At 39.9% G+C, this 16,797-nt stretch overlaps 1 protein-coding gene across 6 annotated transcripts in view; it reads left to right on the forward strand.

Annotated features, from left to right (window-relative positions):
• Positions 1-16,797, forward strand: part of MTA3 (metastasis associated 1 family member 3) — a 165,041-nt gene that overhangs the window by 90,550 nt on the left and 57,694 nt on the right. For all 6 annotated transcript variants that reach the window (XR_009405297.1, XR_009405296.1, XR_009405298.1 and 3 more), the window contains exons 7-8: positions 4,306-4,408; positions 7,700-7,799. Coding sequence is in view for 3 of the 6 variants with exons in the window: in XM_059405539.1 (XP_059261522.1) it covers positions 4,306-4,408; positions 7,700-7,799 (203 nt within the window). In the remaining 3 variants the exon portion in view is untranslated. The remainder of the gene's footprint in view (positions 1-4,305; positions 4,409-7,699; positions 7,800-16,797) is intronic.

Genomic DNA, 16,797 nt, shown 5'->3' on the forward strand with positions numbered 1-16,797 from the left:
GACCCTGGGATCATGACCTGAGCTGAAGGCAGACACCTAACGACTGAGCGACCCAGGCACCCCTGTTACTTTCTTCTTAATAATGTTTGTGTATATTGGGGCGCCTGGGTGGCTCAGTGGGTTAAGCCGCTGCCTTCGGCTCAGGTCGTGATCTCAGAGTCCTGGGATCGAGTCCCGCGTCGGGCTCTCTGCTCGGCGGAGAGCCTGCTTCCCTCTCTCTCTCTCTCTCTCTCTGCCTGCCTCTCCATCTACTTGTGATTTCTCTCTGTCAAATAAATAAATAAAATCTTAAAAAAAAAAATAATGTTTGTGTATATTAATATTCAAATTATTTTACTGGCTTCCAAAATTAAATTTTGTGAAATTTAACCTATTGGGATACTTGTACAGAAAAGATAGCCTTAGGATTTTAAATCTTTACTCTTTTTTCCCTCAAGTTTTTTTCTTTGAAAGTTTTGTAATTTCTTTATATAAACATAACTCCAGTTTTACTTCAGTGTTTTATATTTTTGTTCCTATAATAAAAAAATACATTTTTACATTGTATTTTCTTTGGAATGGCACTTGAATTTTTATACTATTTTTATTGTGCCTTTCTAGGTATTTAGTTTTTATGATTTCTTGAGATATAATTGACCTATAATATTGTGTAAGTTTGTGTACAGTGTGTTGATTTGATGAATTTATATATTGTAGAGTGATTACTGCCGTAGTTTAGCCAACACTGCTATCACATCACAAAATTGCTTATTTTTTGTTGTGGGAACAATTAAGGTCGAGTCTCTTATGAGCTTTGAAGTTTATAGTATTGTTGACTTATACTAACGATGCTGCATATTAAATCTCCAGGACTTACTAAATCTACTAGTTGGAATTTTGTACCCCTAAACAACATCTTCCCAATTTTTTTTATCCTCCAGCCCCTGGTAATCACCATTCCACTATCTGTTTTTATGAGTTTTGTTTTTTTAGATCCCATGTATTTGTCTCTTGTAACTTACTATTCCTTTGATTCATAATTTAAAACATTGGCCAGAACTTTCAGAACAATATTAAATAAAAATGGTGACAAATGGTATCTTTGTGAGTTTCTGAATTAAATATAACATAAAAAGTATAGTACTCTAATGGTTGGTACAAAGAAAATGAAAATGGACTGTGTTTAGAACAAAGAATATTTCTAGTTCTCTGGAAAGGTCCCGTAGGATGAGTTCCATACAGTTTTAGTTCCATACAGTTTTAGTTCTTCAGAGTCTTTGAACATCATGTGCTCTTAGGATGGTAATACTGAAGAAGTATTTTGTCCATATTTCCTTCCTTGTCCATATTTTCTAGAAACCTTAAAATATAGCTGCAGAGGTGTGCCTGGGTGGCTCAGTGGGTTAAAGCCTCTGCCTTCGGCTTGGGATGGCTTGGGTCATGATCCCCGGAGTCTCTGCTCAGCAGGGAGCCTGCTTCCTCCTCTCTCTCTCTCCACCTACTTGTGATCTCTGTCTGTCAAATAAGTAAAATAAAATCTTTAAAAAAATATATAGCGGGAGAGTTAGGGCTATCACATTTAAAATCATTGCTGAATCTACATTTTTTTTACAAAATTATGAAGAACTTATAAACCAAAAACAAGGTGCTATGTACACTTATGTAAGTAGTTGGTAAATACTTTTTTTAAAAGAACTCAGAAATTAGGGAGACCTTCATGGGTTTGTGTGGGACTAGATTAGAATTGCGCAGATTATCATAAATGGAGGTGGGAAGCGAGATTATTATATTGACTAGAATGAACATGACCAGATCATAAAATTAATCTTGGTCCTATGGCTCATATCACAGTTACTAAGACCATTCCAAAGATTACTGCTAGCTTAGCTGAGAATTTAGTTTTATAGATTCTAAATAGGTTCTTAAAAGTTGTCTCCTGTGAAGAAGTGACCACACTGTGATATAAATGTAATTAATTATATGGTGAATCCAAAATGGGGAATTCTCATTAGCTGAGAGTGACTGTTTGGTATGGAACATTTCTGTGTTTATTCTTTTGTCATTGCTGCTGCTGCTATTTTGGTTATCATCCCATGGTATTGTCTGCATTTTAGGTATTAGTACGAATGCTTCCAGGAATGTTTTATTATTGTTTGTGCGAATTTATTTAGAATTCTTTTTTTTTTTAAGATTTTTATTTATTTATTTGACAGAGAGAGCGAGCGAGCACAAGTAGGCAGAGCAGCAGGCAGAGGGAGAGGGAGAAGCAGGCTCTCCATTGAGCAGGGAGGCCGATGTGGGACTCGATCCCAAGACCGTGGGATCATGACCTGAGCCGAAGGCAGCCGCTTCACCTACTGAGCCACCTAGGCGCCCCTATATTTAGAATTCTTATACTGAATTATCTTTCTGCTCTGTGCTGCAGAATGTATGATGGGACTGAAATGTATCAAGTTAACTAACTTGAATTTGGAATTGAAGATGAGTTTTACTGTGACATTCTGGAATATGTAGTGTAATAGGTGCTTAATAAGGAATAGCATCATTTAATCATCTTGATTTCATTTTATCATTACTTTATCTTTTTTTTTTATTTTAACATTTTACCTCTTGGATTTTATTATTCAAAGAATATAGGAAAGTGTAAGTGTGTCATTTAGCTTTCTCAAATTTCATGCAGGTTGTAAATTTTGGGAGTTTTAACTGAGCTAATGTTGAATGTCTTGGTTTAGTTTGCTGAGAATCATAATCAAAAACAATGAAAAATGAAGTCCTTTCAAACACTTGAGATCTCTTTGGCCTGGTACTCACTCTGTTCTGCTTGTGCTTCTTTATGTTGGGGGTGGAGTTTGGCTCTGTGGTTTCCTGCCTTTGAACCAGGGGCAAGCTGGGCGAGCCCCAGCCTGATGGTAGTGGCTGACTTAGGAGACCTGCGGGTAGGAAGGCTGGGTCTGCCACCCTCCCCTGCCCCCTCTCTCCTGCTGAGCCGCTGATATCTGCATGTTGCTTTACTAGGACTGAGCGCTGCAGAGTCTCGTGCCAGGGTTTGTCAGTCACTGGGGGTATTTAGCTTTAGAGTGTGTCAGTGCAGGGCACTCCGCCTCCTATTATAGATGCAGTGATCAGAAGTAACACAGAGCCAACCCAGCCCCCAGTTTAATAAGAAGTCCATGCCTTCTTATTAGGCTTCTTATTCTCTCAGACTCCCAGTTGCCTCCCAAGTCTCTTTTCCTGTCCTTTCTTTGGACATTGAGTCCTGCCTGATGGTTGCATAAGAGGAGAGGTTCATAAACTCTCCTGTTAGTTATCTCCTCCCATTCCTCTTAATGTTACTCTGGACAAGAAGAGCTGCTTTTCACCCTTTCCCATTTTAAAGCCACATGATTTTGCTCACGTTCTCATAACTTTTAAGTCCTTCTCCTTGCCAGTGCACTCAGACCCTTCAATTTTTTTTTTTTTAAGATTATTTATTTGAGAGAGAGAGAGAGAGAAATTGCGAGCAGGGGGAGAAACGGAGGGAGAGAATATTCAAGCAGTCTTGTGCTGAGTATGGAGACCAATGCGGGCTCGGTCTCATGATTCTGAGATCATGGCCTAAGCCGAACCAAGAGTCAGATGCTTAACCAACTGAGCCACCCAGGTGCCCCTCATACTCTTCAGTTCTTAGCAGAAGATCCATCCCCTTTATGACATCGTTCCCTGACTAGTCTGAAGTGATTTCTCCAATCCTGAGAATCTTGCAGCCATTCCTTCCTTCTTTGCCCTCTGTCTCTTAGAGACAGGGAAGAGGAGGAGGCAGAGGGGGAAAATGGTCTTAAGCAGACTCCCTGCCGAGTATGGAGCCCATCGTGGGGCTCCATCTCCCAATCCTGAGATCAAGACCTGTACCAGAACCAGGAGTCGGACACTTAACTGACTGAGCCACCCAGGCACCCCACTTACAGCCATTTCTGTATGTCCCTTATGGCATCTGTTTCTTTTCATTTGTATCAGAGTTACTTATGTATTAGTTTTGCTGTAGTGAAAGTGTCTCACGGCAGGAATGCTTTCCTTTTTGTCTTCGAATCCCTCAGCATGAGGCTTCGTGCCTCACACATACAGCAGGTACTCCGGAAATAAAGGTTACTGACTAAATGAAGATCTCAAATGGTTGGTTTAGTGGTATTATTATCCATTCACTCTACAAAGTGTCCATCTGCTGTCTGAAAGAATGTACCAGAACCACAAACATTGACCTTACATTGTGAATGCTGTGGTGACCACAACACCATATGTGACAGTTGCCTTGTTAAGTAACAAGACTCCATTCCCTTTGTTCTCGGACAGGAGAGTCAGATGAGAGGGAACAGTCCAAATTGGAAGTTAAAGTTTGGGATCCAAATAGCCCACTTACGGATCGACAGATTGACCAGTTCTTAGTTGTAGCACGGTAAGTATGGCACTATTAAGTCAAGAAGTATCTTTTCTTTTTAGAAGAGAATTTATAGGTGTATGTATATTCCTTCCCTTGTATTCTACCTTTTCCATTGGTTGTGTTCTTTTTCTAATTATGTGAGAAGACCTAATTATACATCACACCACTTCCTAAACTACACCATTAGTTCTTGCTTGAGAATAGATTTATTAATTTACTGATTAAGAAACATAATAAATGCTTCTTGTAAAAATTTGACCACTAAGGAACAGTATAAGTGAAATTCAATACCTGAAATCCCTTGTCTTTAATTAGAGCAGTTACCTCTTTTACTCTAGACTGGAACTATTCAGGTGTCAGTGGTAATGTGCACCTTGAATTCCTCTTACAGCACTTGCCTATGAGTAGGGCCTATTGCTAAGCCTGTGGCTTTCCTTTGAGAGTTTTATAAGTCTTTATAAGGCTGTCTGACTGACTTGCCACCACCCTCACCCACCTCCCCTTTTAAGAAAATGAATGGGACAAAAATTCATTTTTATTTTTCAATTATAAAAGTTAAATGATGCTCATGGGGGAATTACTGCAAAGCAGATGGTAAATGAGATTATCATAGCGTTGTAAATAGTGGAAAAATTGGTAAGTGAATTGAGGCATATTCAGTGGTAGAATATTACTTTACAACAATGAAAATGAATGAATTAGAGGGATATATAGCAATGAGATAAATCTCAAAAATAATGTTAGTGAAGATAGACATGGTATGATCACCTATAAAAAGTTTTACAGTGTACAGACAGTGTCTCATTTCATGAGTGGGCATTATAGATGCATATGCTTATTACATGTATGAATTCTAAGAGTGAGAATAGGAGGCTCTAAAATTTCTAGTATTTATTTTCTTAAAAATTTAAACCAAACATGGCAAAATATTAGAGTCAGATAGATGTAGATATGATTAGAAGGGTCTTCATTATGTTCTGTAATTTTCTGTGGAACTTTTATCATAACACAAAGGGGAAAAGGACCTCAGCCCACCTTAACGCTGTCCCTAGTGTCTGTCTCCTTGGAAGTCGCACTTCATGTTGGTGGCTGGGCGTTCAGACTCCAGCGCCCGCACATCTGGCTTCTGGTGATTGGATGGAGACCTGAAGTACATTGTTGGGGAAGCCAGTCCAGGGGATAGATGAGATTGAAGATTTGGGAGTGGGAATGAATCATTGGTGGAACCACACTGGCCTAGAGACTCCAGACAGGTTATCCAGACCTGGGATTATTTAGTAGACATTGCAGTTTCAAATTTGATTTTCATTGTTTTTTCCTCTTTCTGATCGCCAAGGACCATAACATTTCCTTTTTCCTTGAAGCCAGCATGAGAGACACCATGAGAGACACTACCAAAGAGATGCACCTGGCCCTTGTTCAATTTTTGTTTTAAAAAAGACGCTCTAAATACAAATGAAAGACCATAATCAGATACCATTGCATGTCCCACTAGAGTGGCTGAAATTTAAAAGGCAGGGCATTGGTAAAGAGGGAGGCAGCTGGCTCTCCCCCGTCATGCTGGTGGGAGTGGAAGGTGGTGTCATCAGACACCCACATCCTTTACGTTTCACTCCTGAATGTGTACTCAGCAGACGTGCATACATGCACCTGTGCACCAGAAGATACACATACAGATGGCATAATGACACTGCCCAGAGTAGCCCCAAACTGGACGCAGACATCCATCAAGAGAGTAGGGCTGGAGAAGGGGCATCAGACAAAGAAATGCTCCATGGCAAGGAGAATGAAGGAACATGGCTATAACCAGTAGCATGCCTGAGTCCATAAACCTATTTTGAACAGAAGAAGCTGGATGTGAAAAGAGTACATAGTATGTGCTTTTAGTAAGTTCTCATGTGAGCAAAACTAACCCATGGTGTTAGAATCCATTATGGGGGTTCTCTTTTGGGAAGAAGAAGGGAGTACAGATCAGGAAGGAGCATGAGGAGTCTTCTGGGGTGCTGTTGGTGTTCTGTTTCTTGCCCTGGGTGCGAGTGACATGAATGGGTTCAGAGCAGTACTGTGTATGCTTTTATAAAAGCACCTGTGTTATATGTTGATAAGGACATTTAAAAAATTTCTTCCTTGGCTAACATGCTTAAAATACAGACAACAAGGAAAGGGAATAAAATAAAACACAAGGAGCAAGCGGCAAGTCTTGGGTTCATTTCATGCTTTATCTATGGGAAGGCCTTCTGAATCATTAAGTGAAAAAAGTAATGTAATTGTTTTTTGTTTTGTTTTAATGGAAGTCTGTTATATCTTGAGCCCTCGTAGGAAGATGTTGCTACAACTGATGATACCTCATTTCAAGGGAAAAAATGTTACTGCGATTTCACAATTGGGGCTAAAAAAGTGGTCAGAGCTTGTTTTGCAATAATTGTCAAACTCTGCAGCTTTTTTACTTCTCATTTTTTTGAGTACAGCTCAGTACCAAATTGTTTACTCTGTGGCATTTTGTAATGGGTCTTTCTTTTCTTTGTGGCACACAAATCACTTTTTCCTCCATTTCCTTATAATGACCCATATATCATAAATTGGCTTGTTGATGCTTAAATCTTACAGAAAATACTTTTTATTTAATATTTGATTCTCAAACACCCAAAAACTTATTTGACTTTTTTTTTTCCTCCCTTTCCTTTATTTTCCCGCCATAGCCCATATCCGTCTGACAGCTATATTGGCTGTGTAAATTTACCTGTGTAAATTTACCTGTCTTCCTGGGTAAAGAAGAGTATTGCCCAAGATGAGCCCCAGCCATAAAGATGATGGAAAATAATCCTCTGCAGTCTGTTTAGAGGATTACCTCTTAGAGGCTGATACACTTAGGGATGACACCTTTCTGAGATTGCTAGATGCAGGCAGAGATTGATTTCATCAGTGTGCTGTCCCCTATGCCAAGGCACATTGTCTGGTGCGGTCCACTCCAGGAGATCGTCCCTGAATGACCGTTCCAAGAGCAAGAAGGAAACAAGTCTGCCTGCCCTGGAAAGGAACTGTAGTGGGGACCAGTGTAGCACTCTTCTTGGCCAACACTGTTCTTTGCACAGGAAGAAACGGGGACATCTCACCCAAGGCCCAGCATGTGTTGGAGACAAGGCTGAGACCCACACTCAGACCTCAGATCCCAGCCCCTGAATCCTCACTGACGACTTTGACAATTTACATGCACTACCCAAATGCATGTTCTTTGTTTTTTTGTTTTTTAACATAAAAAAACAGTAGAGCCTTATTTTTTCCTCTTTGCTTTTGTGGATTATTCAGTGCCGTGGGGACATTCGCTCGAGCCCTTGATTGCAGCAGTTCTGTGAGGCAGCCAAGTCTGCATATGAGTGCAGCTGCGGCGTCTCGAGACATCACCCTGGTAAGTTGCTTTTTGAAATTTAGGCATTTTATTTCCTCTGCTTCTTCAGTTTTAAAGCCAGTATGGCATGTTGTGGATGGGAGAGCTTTCTGGCTCTTCGCTCTGCTAACTGCTAGGTTGATTTGGCTTGCCTGATTGGTTAACTGGGGTTAGGGTGCCCCATTCCTAAGTCCCTTCTTGTGTTTGTGAGCCGAGACAAGTGAGAGTGACTGTTGATGGAGTAGCTGTGAAATGGTAAAAGAATGTTCTGGGGAAAACAGCTTAAGATTCTGACCCATCTCTTTCACTTGTATGCTTTTTTCCTTGTAGTGTACTTACATTGTTGAACAGCATATATACTGCGTATATACATGTACAGCGTATATAATGCTTTACAGTTTTTTCCTTAGATGTGACCACCTCTTGAAACTATTGCTAAAGGAGTTATTCTGTTGTCATGTCATTATTCAGTATCAATATTTCAATTTTCGTGTCTGTTCATTAGAAAGAGTTTCTGGTTTTGTGCATTATTTCATTACATTATGGTTGCTGCTTCTAAGACTGTTTCTTTTTTCCTTTCCTGATCAAGTGAAACTTCCCAAGTTCAGTTCATACCACTAATGCCTGCTGTAGCCAGACACTGAGCTAGGCTCTTGGCTTCTTTCTCTGCACCCTCCAGCAGAGTGGACCTGCAGATTTTTGCCTATTGAAGTTAATCTGTATTTGACTACCACGACAAGCATAGTAGGATGCTCATTTACAGATGAGAGAACTGAGGTTTGGTGAGGTTAAATTATTTGACCAATACCCATCACATGTAATAAATATTCCTTTTTTTCCCCCCCACAATACCATGGCCCTTTACAAGCAGCTTATTCGTGTAGATCATCTTGCCTCTGCAGTTCCCTGAGACCATTTACTAATGCTGATTACACCATCACTCATGACAACACATTGTCCATCCTGCCTCTTCTAATACTAGTTTCTGGTATCTTTCAAGTTACCACTGTGCTCTGTTGATGATGAGCACAAATGCAAGGCTTGCCCAGAATATGCAGAAAAAATGTGAGTAATAATTTGTTTTTGGGTTCTGTTAAATTTATCATTTAGAGTTTTATGGTATAAACTTAAATACATCTTCCAATACTGTCTTCCTTTCAATTCTTCAGGCCATAATCACTACCAAATAAAATGTACCAGAAGTCCTAAAAATGTCTCCTCTAAAAATATATCTAAAACCTGACCATTCCTCTCTGTCTCAAGTTCTTCAGTGCTAATCCAGACCTTCTCACTTAGGGTGCTGATTTTCAGTACCCCGTAAAAGGTTTTCCCAAGTCTGCTCTTTTAAGTTTCAATTTTCTTTTCTGATGGAATGGAATACGGTGATACGTTTTACTACTTTCTGGTTCTATTCCAATTTGAAATGCCACAATAATATAAAAACAACAATAATATAAAAACTCATACTGGAATGCACATCAGATTTGTTTCTTACCAGGCTTTCTTATACTATAGATGATGGTGATAGCATGAATACTCCATAGCCATTACGGAGCACCTTTCTTTATGCTTTCTCGGAGATTAGACTCTTGTTCAGAAAAGCACATTTTGTTCTCTCCATTGGTACATGAATATATAAAAGTTTAGGAGTTTCAAAATAGGTTCTTACTTTGTTTTTTAGAACTTATAGAGTACTTTACTAAAGGAGTGAGACTACAAATGTCATGTTTGTAAAAACATTCAAAATCCTGTCACTGATACTTTTGTGAACGAAAACTGTATGGGATCTAATCACCACTTACATTTTTTTTCCCCAATTCTAAAATCAATGTATGCTTTTATGAAAAATTGACAAATTTAGTACAGCAGCAGCCAAAAAGAAGTCTTGTTCTCATTACCCAGAGTAGAATATTCTTACCATTTTGTAATATTTCCTTTCAGCCACTCTTTGTGCATTATAAACAGTAATACCAGCAAATTACGGAATAATACAGAGGATAATGTAATAAAACTCCACATAATGCCACCTAAAACAAATGTTCATATTTTAGTTCTTTGGATTACAGAAAATTTCAACCATTATACTGTTGAGTCTCTAATATTCTCTCCCTGGTTGTGTTCTGCACGCTCCCTCCGCACCTCTGACGCCCTTCACCCCAGCCTCCTGTCAAGAGGCAGCCACTGGAACAGATCTGCTATGTTATCTACATGTAGTCCGTGTGTTTCTGGTTTCACTGTGTATTTGTGTGTCTGAAAACAACATAAAGATTGTTTTGCATGGATTTCAATTTACTTTATGACATTTTGCTATTTGCGCGTTATAGCTATAATATATAGAGTTATATATAGTTCTGTTAATAAACACATGCCCAGCTCACTTGTTGTAAGCATTGGGTAGTATTTGTAGTACTCCTTCATGGTCTACTATACCACATTATTTATGTATTCTCTTAACGATGAACATCTGGAGTGCTTTAAAAACATTTTTTCTTTTGCTGCTACCCATAATGCTGCATTGAAAATTCCAACACATATCCTCTGTGAGTGTGTGTGTGAGCTTTCTCCCATAATAAGAATTGGAATAGTGATTCATAGGGTTCTGCTCACTTTGAATTTGACCAAATGCAACCACGTTATTGTGCACACCAAGGTAGAAATTGATAATCCCACAAGCAGTCAGTGGATGTTTTCCTTTCCTCATCCATTCTTTTTTTTTTTTTTTAAGGTTTTATTTATTTGACAGACAGATCACAAGTAGGCAGAGAGGCAGGCAGAGAGAGAGGTGGAAGCAGGTTCCCCATTGAGCAGAGAGCCCGATGTGGGGCTCGATCCCAGGACTCTGGGATCATGACCTGAGCCGAAGGCAGCGGCTAAACCCACTGAGCCACCCAGGCGCCCCTCTTCCTCCATTCTTATATTGTCTTCAGCCTTGTATATTTTCAGGCTAAAATTTTTACTAACCTGATGCTTATCTCATTTTCATGTGTTTTTTACTTATTAAGGTTAAGCAGGTTTTCATGTGTTTATTGGGTCTTCAGGGTTTTTTTTCTTCTTTATATTTTAGATTCATATCCTTTGCCCATTCTTCACTTGCATTATTATTTTATTTTTTTCTAGTAACTTTAAAAGGTTATTCATACACATGATTATAAATATATCTGGAGTTTATTTTTAAGACGGGAATGAGATGTGGAAGTCTCATTGTGATTATTTTTTTACCCTCTATGGAAAATAAATACAGCAACACCTTTTATTGAATTGGTTGTTTCCTCATGATTTTGTAATGCTTTCCTCTCTCTTACTTCAAGTTTTCAGATATGATCAGGTCTGCTTCTGGATTTGTAACGTATTCTCTTGTGTTCTATTGAATCTCTGTGCAAGCAACAAATTATAAAAAAGCTAATAAGACCCACGTGAAATCTCTTGTTAACACACAGTGGAAGTCATTTAAATGGGAGTTTTGTACTTTGCCTCCTCCCAACATGTTTTTCCTAACAATATAAAATGAACCTTTTCATATTATAAGTATCAGAAAGGTTTTTTTTTTTCTTTTTAATGTTGCATGACCATGCTTATATAGATAAACTTGTTACTTACATAGCCAATCTCTTGTGGTTTAACACTGTTTAACACTGTTCTTCTGAGAGAATGCTTACCAGATCATCATGGCCGATGCTCTCCCAGGTGTAGTGCAGCAGATTCCCTCCCCAGTCAGGAGTGAAGGGGCAAGGCCTAGTCTTGAGAAGCTACAGAGCTCTGTGACAGTCGGGGTTGTTTGCCCGGAGCTAGGTGTGAACAGGTGAAGAGCGGGTGCGTGGGCTCTTGGTTCCCATTCCAGCGACTCTCTGCTTCCCACTGGTGGTGCCTGGTGGGACAGCGGGTGAATTTTTTTCAAAGAGGGCAGTTTTTCAGACTCAGTATTTGTTTCTGTCCGTGAAGGCTGTTTATAGAAGAAGTACTTTAAAGAGAACATGACCTATGTACCTTAATCAGTCTAAACATCATTCTGTGTGTATCTGCTGCAGTCCTGGCCTGCACGCTCCTAGGCAGGGGCTTTTACATGCTCCAGTGTTTTCGTTTCCTTTGGTGTTTAGCAGTTGGGAAGCCACTTTGTGTTGACATCTATTATCTTAAATTGTTTACTACTCTAACTGTTACTTTTTAAAGCAGAAATGTCCTCGGAGGCCCAAGAAATTGTGTTTTGTCATGTTTGTACAGCTGGTTTCAGAGACAGGATTTGATCTGTTCTTACCTCTAACTGATACATTCCCTCTCCCAGATTACCTCTTCTCCCTCACTCTCGTTAAAATGGTTTGGGCTTAAAAATCTGTATTGTTGTCTGTCTTGGATTAGGCTGCACTGAAGATCTGCTCTTTTGTCTACAGCATTGCAATGCTTTGGTTTCCTGCTCAAACTACTCTAGGTTCAGCTTTACTTGGACTTATATATGTTGTTCTTGGGTTGAGATTATTATTATTATTAAGATTTTATTTATTTGCGGGAGAGAGAGATGGTGAGAGAGAAGTGCACAGGTGGGGAGGAGAAGGAGAGGTAGGCTCCCCACTGAGTAGGGAGCCCAGCGTGGGGCTCAGGACCCCAGGATCATGGCCTGAGCCAAAGGCAGACCGTTAACTAACTGAGCCACTCAGGTGCTCCTTTGGTTGAGATTATTTTCAATGCCATAAAACTGACATCTTTCAGAGGTCACAAAAGCAGGAAGAAATCAGTGGCCTTTGTTATTTCAGGTGCCATGACCTGCACCTCTAAGGTGCCATGACCTGCACTGTTTGAACAGTGATATCATGATATGCCTTCTCTTTGATGTTAACATATAAGATCCTGGGGCATTACTATAGAAGTGAGAGGGAGTTGCTAAATATTGATTAGTTATAAGTTGCTAACATGAGTCTTACAGATTGTTTTATCATATGAAAAGCTGATATGTTGTTTTATGCCATTAAATGAAAATTAGATTCATCATTCAGTTGAATTTGGAGAGTCAAGGTCTTATTTTTTCTGTCAGTGTTTTCAGGTCTGTATAAATCAGGTTAGTATCTATCTCCGTCAGGTGACCAGTCTGTAGCTGAAGACCTTTCATTCAGAGGTGGAGTTCTAGAACTGCAGGGCCTTGGGCGGAGGGCTGTTCTAGGTGACTTTCTCTACGGTTTATCCTGTGAGAACTGCTGTTGGCTTTCAGCATTCCTAATCCAAAGCATCTGTTTATCTTAGACTCTGTATGCTGCTTGTTGAATCACCAGTCCTGTTTTGGGAGCAGGTATTTAAGCTGCCTGCAGATCCTTAGGTCTGACATCCTTTTTTTGAGATCTGGTAAAATCATAGCTAGACTGAATTTCAAACACTACTTTAAGATGCATGCTAAGATTTATAATTGTTAAAAAATGGAAGTTGTCATGAAGGCTCTATGGATTTCACTCTCATTTCATTAAAATGTAATGTGTACAATTTTGTACAATAGGCAGAGAGAGAAAGGAAATCAGTTTACAGCCTACATTGACCTCACTTCTCCCCTTTGTGAAAACAGAATTCCTTAGAACAAAGTAAATCCAGAGGTGGTCAGTAAGTGGTTGTTGGTGGAAGGCCTAGCCTGTTACTTCCTGTTTGTGGTCTGTACCCTGTGGCTGGTGGGGCCGAATGCCATGTGCACTGGTAGGGAGCCTCAGTCTCGGAGAACAGGTAATTATATATGTATTAGATTTCTCTTTTCCTTGGATCCTGAGGACTAAAGCAAGTTGGAGGACAAGATCTTAGAAGAAGAGTTTTTTGAGTTGTTCAAGGCCTTAGAAATCTTCAAGGATAGATCATATTAGAGATAATATGAAGTAACTTATATAAAGATTCATATTTAATTAGTGACAGAATCAGTACTAGAGACAGGTTTTGTGATGCTGAGTCTGGTTCTGAGAAAAGTCAGGCTGTGTTGATTTTGTAGGGAGGAGACTGCATCCTGGAACATCTCTAATTCTTCTATCTGATCTTTTTAAAATGCACTTCTGATTTTGCTATCTCCTATCTTACATTCTTTTAGTGGCTTTTAATTGCTTTCAGGGTAAAAACCCATATCCTTAAAACAGTCAAAAATCCCCACCACCGTCAACAAAAAACCTGTGGGGTTTTATCTGGCCCCTCTCTAGTCCCGTGCTTGCCCTGACACTTTTCCTCTGTGCCCTCTGGGGCCAGCCAGCCTGTAGCCTGCCTTTGGTTCCGTGGTGTGCCTCCTGCCACAGGACCTCTGCAACTTCACTTTCCTTTGCCTGGATGCCCTCACAGTTCCACCTTAACTCTTCTTTCTTCCTGTCTTGCCTAATCCATCCATCTACGGCAGATTACTTTGTGTCGTGCTCCTGTAGAGAACCAACCACATTCCTCCATGTTCGTTGTTTGTAAGTAAACACTTATTTTTGTGATTATCTCATTAATGTGTGTCTCTCCCTCTCTTCTTCCCCTTCCTTACATATTGGCTTGTAGCATCCATTAGTTTAGCGACTGTATCCTCATTATCCTCACTGCTGAATTCCCAGCACCGAGCATAGTTTTTGGTATATATCCTAGATGTTCGTTAAATATCTGAGAATGAATAAGACAGTAAGTTTTATTAAAATAGGTCACTGGAGTATGTTTTTTTTAAGATTTTATTTATTTATTTGACACACAGAGATCACAAGTAGTCAGAGAGGCAGGCAGAGAGAGAGAGAGAGAGGGAGGGAGGAGGAAGCAGGCTCCCTGCTGAGCAGAGAGCCCGATGTAGGGCTCGATCCCAGAACCCTGAGATCATGACCTGAGCCGAAGGCAGAGGCTTTAACCCACTGAGCCACCCAGGCGCCCCTGGAGTATGTTACTTTTGATAAAGTGTTACTTAGCATTTTAGTCAATCTTTTACTGAATTCATCTCCTCACTAAGAGTGATTACATATATTTGAATTTCTAGCTTCATTATGTCATCAGAGCTGAACAGACACAGTCTAAAGACCAGGAATTATAGAAAGTTTTAGGCATTGGATATATTTGCTTAAAACCTGTGGTCAAGTTGGCACAACATGAAATTTGCCATTTTAATCATGTTTAAGTGTATTCTTCTCTGGCCTGAAGCATTCACGTTGTCACACAGTCAACACCGGCATCCATCTCCAGAATGTTTTCTTCTTCCCCAGCAGAAACTGTACTCATTAAAGGATAACTCCCTATTCCCCAGCCCTTGGCATCCACCATTCTACTTTTTGTTGCTGTGACTTTGGCTATTCTAGGTCTTTCATTTAAGTGGAACTATACGGTATATGCCCTTCTGTAACTCACTTATTTCACTCAGCTTAATGTTTTCAGGTTCTTCCATATTGTAATCTCTGTCATCATTTTCTTCCTTTTTAAGTCTGCATAATATTTTATCATATTCATTCATCTGTCAGTAGAAATTTGGGTTGCTTCTACTTTTTGGCTATGGTGACTATTACTGCTATGAACATGGAGGTACAAATGGATATACTTTTATGATTCTATGGGCTTTTCCCCCTGGATCTATAGCTTAAGAGCCATTTAGCCTTAGGCAAGTTACTTAACCTACCTGAGCCTGAATTTCTGCATCTGCGATGGGAATAAGAGTTGTATAAAACCTGCCTGTCCTGCTTTTGGGGGTTATCTGCTGACAAGAAGAGTGTGTACAGACACACGTCTGTAAATTGCCGATGTATGTGTCCAAGCATAGAGAAACTGATGGCTTTTCAGGGGTTCCCCAGAGCATACCTCGGGGCAGCTTCCTGGGCCTCCGGACTCTCGGAGAATAGAATTCTGAAACTGGCCTCCCAGATTGGGTGAAAGGTAAGTGATTTCTTGCTATGGTACAAGTCTTTCTGAATTTCCATCAACATTGCAGAAGAAATTACATTGAGTAGTTTATGCACCTTTGTTTAAGGTCATACTCACAAATGCTGGGCTCTTCTGGCTCTTGAGGCTGTGTCCACACTGGGAGAGACAGAGATATGATGTCTCGGTGTTCTGGGGAAGATCTCTGACACCCTCTTTCCAGCCTCTGGAAAAAGCTATCTCTGAGTTATATAGCATCAGTTTTAGAATTAAACCAAGTAGTACTTGTGAATCACTTAGAACAGTGTCCGGCACAGTGAGGGCTTAGTAATATTAGTTGTCTATTGAGATGATGATAACAGTGATACATTCCCCCTGCCCCTAGTTTTGTTGTGTCTCATTTACTTCTGATAATGGCATTATTGATTGTCTAAAAGGGCTTTTGTCATGCCATATTTACTGTCATTGTAGTAGATTTTCAAGTTTGAATATGGTCATTACATTATGATCAATCATACATTTAATTTTTTATTTTTCTGAGAGCATGTGTGCATGAGGGTGGAGGTGGAAGGGGTAGAAGGAGAGGGAGAAGCAGGCTCCCTACTGAGTAGGGAGCCTGATGTGGGGCTCAGTCCCAGGACCCCAGGATCATAACTTGAGCCAAAGTCAGACGCTTAGCCCACTGAGTCACCCAGGTGCCCTATTTTAATATAATTGTTACAAGGAAATTACATGATTTAAAGATCTTCCCCCTAAAACAAGCAACAATTTTTATAATAAAAATCTTCCCATTAAGAAAAACATGGAGGGGCGCCTGGGTGGCTCAGTGGGTTAAGCCGCTGCCTTCGGCTCAGGTCGTGATCCCAGGGTCCTGGGATCAGGTCCCACATCAGGGGCGGGGAGCCTGCTTCTTCCTCTCTCTCTTTCAGCCTGCCTCTCTGCCTACTTGTGATCTCTGTCTGTCAAATAAATAAATAAAATCTTTAAAAAAAAAAAAAAAAAGAAAAACATGGAAAAGTGATTAACTTACTTTCCTGAAAAGACAAAGTTGACTTAACCAATAGCAATTTTATTTTTTGGATATTAACTCTGTAAAAAAATGCTAGCCATTAATCATGCCCTTCGTTCTCTTCATTTGTGAGTCCTATTGAAATCACATACTCATTTAGGGCCTTGAGGGTACTGGGAATCTGGGGATGGTTTG

This window comes from Mustela nigripes, chromosome 7 (genome assembly GCF_022355385.1).
Source record: "Mustela nigripes isolate SB6536 chromosome 7, MUSNIG.SB6536, whole genome shotgun sequence".
NCBI lineage: Eukaryota > Metazoa > Chordata > Mammalia > Carnivora > Mustelidae > Mustela > Mustela nigripes.